This window comes from Polistes fuscatus, unplaced genomic scaffold (genome assembly GCF_010416935.1).
Source record: "Polistes fuscatus isolate 324 unplaced genomic scaffold, CU_Pfus_HIC Scaffold17, whole genome shotgun sequence".
Classification (NCBI taxonomy): domain Eukaryota; kingdom Metazoa; phylum Arthropoda; class Insecta; order Hymenoptera; family Vespidae; genus Polistes; species Polistes fuscatus.
Window position 1 is genome coordinate 2,312,912 of NW_025113075.1, and position 10,640 is coordinate 2,323,551.

Genomic DNA, 10,640 nt, shown 5'->3' on the forward strand with positions numbered 1-10,640 from the left:
TTGCAGATTTAATAGAAGGAGGACCAGCCGAGGACCAGCCGAGGACCAGAAGAGGACTTAATTATAGTAACGGATTGTATAAGGAAATTATTATTATAATAATTAAATGTATAATTTTAATCTATTTATTCTTCTCCCCTTAGCATCGCAGGCATGTAATAATTATTTTTAATGTATTTTATTCGTTCACAGGTTCCATGTTATTTCAATTCTATTCATGTTTCACTCCGTCTTTATCATTTTGTTATTTGGTATTCCACTTTTCTCTACATTCTTGATAATAATTGCAAGGTTTTTCCGAATGAAACTCTTAGGGTGGGGCCCAAGAGTGGGACTTATTAAAAACGTTCTCGGGGCTTTCATTTTCTATGGTTTCAATTCGATTCGGATGGGACATCTTCAGGATGCACATCCCGGGTCTTCAGAAGCGGTTACCTCCTCGTGGTTAGACCTGGGCAATGGTATTTTACTTTCAGTATAATGTTTAACATATTTTATACGTTAAACATTCCATTGCAAGTAAAATCTAGCCAAAGACCGCTTACAATAAACATTATAATAGTAATTAGTTTCTTTTAAATCCCTAATTAATATCATATTCTTTTATACCCCTATCCTTGGTTCCTTTTATCCATTTAATATACAGAAACTAATTACTTTATAATGTTTTTTTAATAACTTTTATGTTTTTACAGATACCGGTGAGTTCTCCTAAATTATTAAAATAAAAGTTGCGATCTATAAAAGACATTGCATTCGATTTATTCATTGCATTTTTCAGTCCTAGAATAATATTTTTTGTACAAGTTTCTTTCTTAAATCATAGATGCAATGAATAGATAATAGGCTACTACTTTTTAAATAATCGTTAATAAGATATTACTTTATACATCATTGATAATGTTGCTTACGAATTTGTAATATATTTTTTAAAATTTTACATATCTATTATATTCAACTTTAAAATATTTAATATCTATTATTCTACTTTGAATATTAATTAATTTTGTATCTTATGTTTTATTAGATAAAAATTTTTCTGTAATCACATTGACCGTCGGTAAATTTAATATAAAGTTGTACCGATGTAGAGTAAAACAAATTAGATATCTACTATTACCGATAGTCGGTTTGTTAAAAGTAGAAAACTACTATTACCGACGGTCGATATTTTTAAAGTAGAAAACTACCGTTACCGACGCTAGATATTTTAAAGGTAGAGCACTACTATTACTGTTATCTCCTTAGTTGGTTTTCCGCTAAAGTGGCTTTTGCGAATATTTTTCCAGGTCGATGCACCACTATAGTGGTTTACTCGAATAGCTTACTTACTCACTGTTTGAATTTAATAATCGTCTTCATTATCATTTGTATTTAAGTGAAATGTTAAAGTTTAAGTATGTAGAATATATTTAAAAAAAAATTATAATCTAATCATTCTTTCTATAAATTTTACTCTTCATATTTTTTTCATACCGGGTGCTCTATATGAAAATCGATTCTGAAGGAGTAAACTTTAAAAAAAAAAAAAACCTGTGGGTCTTCTGTTCGAATTTCGGGCGGACGCTCTACCGTTTGAGCTACTCAAGTGATGGTCGCATTTATTTTTCGGACCATCCTAAAAGAGCCGGGATTTGAACCCGGGACTTTCCGCTTGCCGAACGAACGCTCTATCACCAGAGCTACGAAGACCCAGTTAGGTGGTCAGTCTATTTAAGAAGGTTTTTACCAAATGCTTACTGTATGCATTTTTAATTAATAACATTAATCTTATTATATAAATTAACGAAATAAATTTAACGAATCAAATATTTGAATAGATTTATATGCGTGTATAAGAGAATTAGCAAAATAAAAGATTCGGTACTATTCTAACTTAACAGCTGAATTTCGAATTTTGTAAATATTGATATATGATTGTCTTTAGCATACAGTTATAGTCTGATCAAGGTTAGGTAATAACTGTACGTTTGAAATTTTAAAGGTAACGGGTTGGTTAAGTAATATAAAGAAACAAATGGTGAAGAGATGTGGGAACTAGCAGATTATTGAATTATTAAATTATAGGTCAGATTGTAATGGGAAATAGATTGGAGATTAGAACAATTGTAAAAATTAATCGTTAGGTACAAATTTGTCTTAGAAATGATAATTGAGCATTATCTATTACTTACACACATTGTATATTAAATATTATATTATTATATTACATCTCTTTATGTTTCAAGGTAATGGGAGGTGAAAATATATGTTATGTTTCATTGCAATATTTATATCATTTATATTATCAGAATTATATTAATAATACATAATATAATTGTAATTATATATAATTAATTTCGTATTAATATAAAATTACTGTTGATTTTTTATTATTATTATATTACTAATAAATGATATTTGTTATGTCATAATTATTATCATTGTTATTTTAATAATAATACGATTGCATATTATTTTTAATTGCACACACACACGCACATGCTCAGTTATAAAAAATTTATTATCCCTTCTTGAACAACCCTAACCCCAAAATTCCCCTACTCCAACTCTCGTGACGAAACTTACAATTGGTCACAAAGTTTCCCCCACTTCGTAGACTTTTCCCTCGCAATTTTGGACTACAAAATTCCCATGAACATTTGGGTTTCAGTCTCCTTTCGATTCTTAAATATCATTGTTGATTTAGTATCTCTTTATAATTATAGCATAAAGTAAAAGAAAAGAAACTAGTTCCTCGTAATTAAATGATTATCGATATCTTACAAATCGTCATTTAAGCGACTGATCAAAAATAATTCAGGGGTCTCTACGAAAAATAAAAGGCCGTATTGATCGTGGCCAAAGTTTGAAAGCGCTTGACTTGTTCTAAGAATACTCGAGAAAAAAAATAGTACTTACTAATGAAATCCTCACATGATTAGTGTTTTAACATTGAATACGGTAGATAATTGTTCATTTAAATACGAATTAAAAATGACATCTTGCAAAAAATCTGTGAAATTTCAAAAAACGAAGAGATATGCTTCATTAAAAGAAATATCAAAGTTAATTCCTAAATTTAGTGGTTATTATTCGGAAGCTGTAGATTTTGTTATTCAATGCGAAAGAGCTTGTAAACTGACATCAAAAAAGAATAATGAGAAATTAAGGAATATTATTCTTTCAAAAATTGTCGGGGAACCAGCTTCATTATTTCGTAACACAGATAAATCTATTACTGATATATTAATAGTGATCAAAGAGAAATATCTAACTGACCAAAATTTGTTGTATCAAACTAATATGGAAAATTTATGGCCATATAACCATTTATCTAATACATCGAACTACCAACAAGTAGGACAATTTGGAGCAGTTCCATTTAATAGACCGGAATTTCAACAAGTTTCACAATTCGGATATCCACTTGCATTTGTCAATTCAATTGTTGGATCAGAATTTCGACAAGTATCACAATTTGGATATCCATTTAGTATATCGGGATTTCAACAAATACCGCAATTGGCCAATCCATTTAGTAGACCGGAATTCCAACAAATGCCGTACGTGGGTAATGCACATGAAAGACCAGAATTCCAACAAGTATCGCCAGTAGGCAATGCACATGAAACACTGAAATATCCACAAGTATCACAATTTGGATATCCGTTTAGTAGACCGGAATTCCAATCATTACCGCAAATGGACAATGCACATGAAAGACCGGAATCCCAATTATCGACAGTGGGCAATACAGATGAACGACCAGAATTCCAAAAAGTATCGCCAGTAGGTCAAATAGATGAAAGATCAGCATTCCAACAAGTATCTCAAATAGGCACTAAACATGAAAGAATGGAATATCCACAAGTATCACAATTTGGATATCCGTTTAGTAGACCGGAATTCCAACCATTACCGCAAATGGACAATGCACATGAAAGACCGGAATCCCAATTATCGTCAGTGGGCAATACAGATGAACGACCAGAATTCCAAAAAGTATCGCCAGTAGGTCATATAGATGAAAAATCAGCATTCCAACAAGTATCTCAAATGGGCACTAAACATGAAAGAATGGAATATCCACAAGTATCACAATTTGGATATCCGTTTAGTACACCGGAATTCAAACCATTACCGCAAGTGGGTAATGCACATGAAACACTGGAATATCCACAAGTATCACAATTTGAATATCCATTTAGTACACCGGAATTCAAACCATTACCGCAAATGGGCAATGTACATGAAACACTGGAATATCCACAAGTATCACAATTTGAATATTCATTTAATAGATAGAAATTTGAAGAAGTATCGCAATTTTGATATTCACTTAGGAGATCGAAATATGAGCAAGTAATGCAATTTGAAAATTCAGATCGTAAATTTGAATTTCAACGAGGATCGCAATTTATGAGATCCATATTTTAGACTAGAATATTAATAATATTTTATGTTTCGCATGTAATTTATTATTTAATGTATATAATTATTGTTAGTACATTTAATCATAGATAATAGTTAATTACTTACTTATAAATAATTTATTTTTATATAATGACTCCTATTGTTTTAGGTAAAATCATATTATTAATTTTAGGATCTTTGGATTTATCTAATACAGATTTTTGAGGGCCAATTTGTTTGCTCAAAGTGTCATTGTGTGCGCCTTTCCTAGTTTATTTTATTATTATTAATTTAAGAATATACAAAAGTAAATGAATATAAGCAAATATTTGAATACATCGAATAATTAATGCGTTTTTTTCGTATGACTTCGTTTTTCAGCGTAACTTGTTGCATTATTTATAACAATATCAGAATTTTCTATATCACTTTCATCACTTTCACTTCTTATATCACCTTCCACCTGTAACAGTGTTTTATTGAATGTAAAATCAAGTAAATTTATTATAATTTTCATATAAATGTAAAATAATGAATATCATATACGAACACAAATACACTTTAATTAAAAATTTGGCTTTTTTTTTGTGAACATCGTTAATCACAGTGTTCTTTAGACATTTAGTTGTGATATTATTAATTTTATAAATATATTTACCTGACCAACATAGAGAGCATTGTATGCAATCCTAATAATAACACAAGTCCAAATTACATGTAGAAGAAATAATAGACACATTAATGTAATAAGTAAATAGAATGTTAGATTTATCATAAGTTTGGACACTTCAGTAAATAAACTGTAATAAAATAAACTATAATAGAATATTAATTTAAAATCTTTGTTATTGTAAAATAATTTTTTTAAAGAAGATCACATAAAAGATCTTCTTTTACCTGTGAATTATCCAAAAAGGAAAAATACCAATACGCGTAACAATCCATATTATTGTGAAAATAATAAATAGAAAATCGCATGTTCGTTGATAATTAGCATAATTTGTCATTTTTGCCATCTAAAAAGAAAAAGAAAAGAAGAAAATAATAATTCTGTAACATTTATCTATTAATTGATATATATATATGTGGATCTTTTCAATAAAGTTAATAAAATATTAATATAAAAGTTACAACAAATAATAAATCACGAAAAGGATATTCGAAGTATATGTTATATTTTACTTACTTCTAAGAATATTTCAGAAGAATCATGTAATAATAAAACTAATGAGCCGATCCGTGTCCAATTCATGATCCACGAAATATACAATAATAGATTAGTGATCATGTGATGAATAAATATTTGCCAAAAATCTTTTCTTTTTACATCGAAGAATTGGGAAATACTCGACAACAGGTAAAATCCAATAGAAATTGCGTAATACCACCATATGTCATTGGTCACTACATGATCTGGATAATTGTAATAACATTGATTTATATCCCATAACCATGGCTTATTCCATAAAATAATAAGTCCGTATGAGAATGAACATGTATAATAGAAACATCTCCAGCTATAATAAAAATATATTTTATTAAATATCACACGTACTTCGAGAGAGCAGATAATTTCGAGCAAATTTCAGCCCCCAAGCTTTATACTTTTTATAAGTTCTAACATAAAAATTGTAAAAAAGAAATTATAGACAAAATTGTACGAATCTTACCCACTTTCGCAAAATTTTCTCAACTTGGACGGTTTATTTTGAGAACGTCTAACACTAATCCATCTTTTTATTTGTCGTTCAGATAAATCCAATTGTTTAGCCAATGATAATATCTTGAAAATATAATAATTTATTAATAATAATATGCTTTATATAATTTTTATTATAATAAACTACCTGTTTCTGTTGTAATTTTTGATTGATGTAAGCTTTCTCCAATATTTCATTTGGCGGTACCTTTTTTGCTTTAGTATCATTTATACCAAGACATCTACCAAAATATTCGAAGCAATATCTGTGTAAAATAGATACAAAAGTTTTACATTTATTAACATAGTATATATTATTTTATCGTTAAATATGTATAATTTACGGTTAACACATTGACAATTTACAGTTAACGACACTGAACTTTCTGTTTAGGCCACGTCACAAATTCGCCTGACACTCAACGTGTTAATTCATAATTTAAGAAAAATATATTTATATATTTTTCTTTTATATAAATATATTATTAAATTATTAAATTATTATTAAATTATTATTATTATTATATATATATATTATTATTATTATATATTATATATATTATTATTATATTATATTAAATATATTATTAAATTATTAAAATATATTTATATATTTTCTTTTTATAAAAAGAATTGTATTATATGATACACTTAAATTAATTGTTTTAGGAAATAATAGGTCAAATTCATGCGAGGCGAGTAGTTACATTATGCGATTAAAATTTGATCCGTCTCTTAAGGTTTGCTTTTATTTTTACAACAATACTCGTAGTTATAGGTTTTTACCTTTTCCTACTTACGCTGAAAACAATTGTTCTTTCAATCGTATTACTTTATCGAATTTATATCTACGTATCAAGAGTCAATTTTTTGTCGTACATCAACAGGTTGGTATAATAAATAAAATTTCAATTCCATAATATATGAAAATTCTTACCTTTCTACAAAATATTTCATTATCATCAGAATAACGGCTATCGGTAAAGAATATATAAAAATTTGATAATCGATGTACTTGTTTAAATGATCCCATGTAACATCGACTGGTAACCACATATTTGGCGAGTATATTACCGACGACATATTCATTAAAGTATTCATCGTTAATTATTAATTTAGAAATAAATATCGATTACTTACAAATTTGTTTTAGTTTAATAATAACCGTGTTTGTCGACTGGAGAATAATGATTGAATTCTTGATTTTTAAATTCTATGGAAATACTTTCCTCGCATACAAAATTTGCTGAGTTAATAGTATTGCTTAAGGCTGATTGTTAATTCCTACAATATCTGCTTGTTACAAATTTAATTAGGTGTATATTTTATTGTATTCAAAGCGCGATCATTTTCGATATTATTTTATGCTTACGCAAAAAGAAACAAGATCTTTCAAAACATACGTATAACAATATACGACGATAACTCAAAAAAAGAATTCATTTTGAGAAAAACTTTACTTTTAAGAAACGTAGGGCGTTTTCGTAAGCTTCGTTTACTTTCTTTCTTCTTTGTTTCTTGTTCCGATCGTACAGACTGATATTAAATTTTCGTGTGTGGTCACAAAATCATATGGTCGTTGAAGTAATTCAATTTATTTTTCTTATGTTTTACAAGAGAATATATTATAATTATAAAAGAAATATTGAATTTTATTTAAAAAAAAAAAAACAAATATCGATAACCTTTGTGTCGTTGTAAAATTATTTTGTTGAAGGAATACAAAAAAAATAAAGGTCTTCGTTTGATTTAATAAATTTTATCGGGCGACTGCTCTGAACCAATTGAGCTACTTAGGAACCAGGTTTAGAATATCCTTCGATGTAAAATCTTGTTAACGGTAAGAGATTATTATAGATAGATAAATGATTAAATATTAAATATCGTTTGTAACCCACAAAACAAGGATAGATATAAATGTTTGTTTGTATCGTTTTTAAGAGAATTGTATTAATATAATAGTATTTTACAATAACACGCAAAATGTAAATCAGTGTAAACTCTTCTAATGGTATTTATAACGAATATTGTCTTTTTTTCTTTGCAGAGAAAACGAAACATGATTATACATACATAAGATTGCATATGTATAATATAAATTATAAAAATCTCGTCCCGTGTTTAGGATTTAAAGAGGATATATGGAATAAAGTTTAGTAACGCAAGTCACGTATTGTCAATAAAATTTAATAAAGAACCTATTATTCCTAAGCCGGGATTCGAACCCGAAACCTTTCGCTTTCCGAATAAATGCTCTACCAACTGAGCTACGAAGACCTACGTTAGAACCTATATCTAAACACGGTTATATGCGATAGATTTTCGTAATACGTCTAATGAGCTTACTATAATCTACTAAATAATCATTTTTCTGTTAACGGAATTTCGTTTAATGATAAATATATTCGTACGTTTAAATTTCTAATAAAGTTATTTAATAAGAAATTAATAATATTATGTTAATAATTCTTAATTGATATAATATATAATAATATAATAATAAATTGTGTAATGAGCTTACTATAATCTACTAAATAATAATTTTTCTGTTAACGGAATTGCGTTTAATGATAAATATAATTGTACGTTTAAATTTCTAATAAAGTTATTTAATAAGGAATTAATAATATTATGTTAATAATTCTTAATTGATATAATATATAATAATATAATAATAAATTAATATATAAAACACTAATAATATAATTAAAGAATAAAATAATACAAATTTAATGTAATATAATATAATAGGAATATAATATTGGTGATAGAGAGATCAAAAACGGTATAAAATTCATCTTTATATTTCTTTATTACGTATCATCAAAGGATATGAATAAAAATAGATTCAATTGAGAATTTATAACATTAACAATTTAATTTTGAAATGTTACAATTTTGTATTGCTTTAAATAACAGTTTGCTTATGTAGGTTTATTCTCGAAATTTGATTCAAAGTCGAAAAACATTTGTTCTAAGAACTTTAAATAGGATTCTTTCCTATGCGTAAATATAAACACATCTAACGACATTTAATTGTGCCCAAGCACGTATTTACTTATCAATTTAAATTATATTATATCGTAGATAAATAAAGATTAGAAATAATTATATATACACATACTTTCACATCATAGACGTATCCGAAAATTTACAAATTAAATAACGATTTAATATACATAATTTAATGTGTACTTATACATAAAAAATAAATTAACTTCTAAATAAAATTGAATTAAATATTATGATAAGATATATATATCCATTTTGCCGAATATGAAGGGAGCTAAAATATTTCGTTTTTTGTAGATTAATTGTTTGTAATTTTTTTTTAAAATAAGTATGAAATGTCCGATTATTACTCTAATATAATTTCAATTAAAAATTGGATATTTCATAATTATTGTATTTGATATACTATACGGAAAAATGATTTTTCCTTATATATGTAGCATAAATTAAGTTAAAAGATTAGACACATCTTGTTTGAAGGAATCCTACAAATCCCCACCAATTGCGTTAGAAATTCTAAAATTGTTCTCACTCCTTCCCTTTTACTTTAACGTATGATAATACTGTAGTATTTACTCATTGCTATTCTTGTAGTTATTGTCAAACGTTCTTCACGAGTTTTCCATATAACAATTGTAAAAGTAATTTATCAGGATACCATCGATAAAAAGAAAAAGAAAGAAGAAATAACGACGTGATCTTTTTACGTAAAAAAAAAAAAAAAAAAAAAAAATATACTTGAAAGTATTGTATCGTGAGTAAAAAATTAATTATTTCATCCAGAAGTATCTTATCATATTAAACTGTTATAACTAACTCAAATTTCAGTTCGGATTTTATTTTAATCGACGGATTAAATAAAACCAGATTTACAATTTAAAAAAACGATTAGAAAATAAAGATATGGCAGATAACAAATTTATAATGGAACTTAACAAGCAAAGATCAGAATTTTTGATTACCCAATTGATACGTTTGAACGATATTTTCAGTGACATTGATGATAAAATTACGGAATTAGAATCGAAGGAGGAGTTAATAAAATCAGAAAATTTGGCTCGTTCCGAAAATATAATAGAAAAGGATAATCAACTTGTCAAAGTTGCAATAAATATAACAAATTATCAAAACGAATCTACACATTCTATTCATAAACGTGCAGAAATAATTGAAAATTTAAAGAAATATTTGAATCTTATAAGCTATTTCAACGGGAGCAATATACACGTAGAAGAATTTATCACCGATATTAGAATAGTATTGGACAAACTTTCCATCGAAGAAAGAGAATTGTTCATCGTATTAATCCATAAACAGAAAATAATCGGTGAGGCAAAAAGTTTGTTAGATGGAATTCAAATAAATAACGTCATAGAATTGTTTGAAACTCTTCGCGTATTATTTGGAGATACAAATGCACTTGTAAATGCAAGAATGAAAAGGAACGAATGCATTCAAAGACGCGATTCGGTATCAATGTATAGTTTAAAATTTTTACAAACTCAGATAGATATAATAAAAGCTATTGTTAACA

General features: G+C 27.0%; 1 protein-coding gene across 1 annotated transcript; it reads right to left on the reverse strand.

The window, feature by feature from the left end:
• Positions 1 to 4,741: 4,741 nt before the first annotated feature.
• LOC122515260 (ceramide synthase 5-like) lies at positions 4,742 to 7,195 on the reverse strand. Its single transcript, XM_043632543.1, has 7 exons — positions 7,032 to 7,195; positions 6,243 to 6,360; positions 6,066 to 6,178; positions 5,582 to 5,912; positions 5,293 to 5,411; positions 5,054 to 5,195; positions 4,742 to 4,858 (listed from the first exon to the last, which is right to left on the reverse strand). The coding sequence occupies exons 1-7, from the start codon at positions 7,193 to 7,195 to the stop codon at positions 4,742 to 4,744; spliced, it is 1,104 nt and encodes a 367-aa protein (XP_043488478.1).
• Between the last annotated feature and the right edge of the window lie 3,445 nt (positions 7,196 to 10,640).

Excerpts from the sequence above, each read along its gene's own strand:
- LOC122515260 (XM_043632543.1), bottom strand. The coding sequence starts at position 7,195 with ATGAATACTTTAATGAATATGTCGTCGGTAATATACTCGCCAAATATG. Across the intron at positions 6,361-7,031 it reads ATGAAATATTTTGTAGAAAG|ATATTGCTTCGAATATTTTG; the intron begins GTAAGAATTTTC and ends TATTTTACACAG. Across the intron at positions 4,859-5,053 it reads ATGCTCTCTATGTTGGTCAG|GTGGAAGGTGATATAAGAAG; the intron begins GTAAATATATTT and ends ACACTGTTACAG.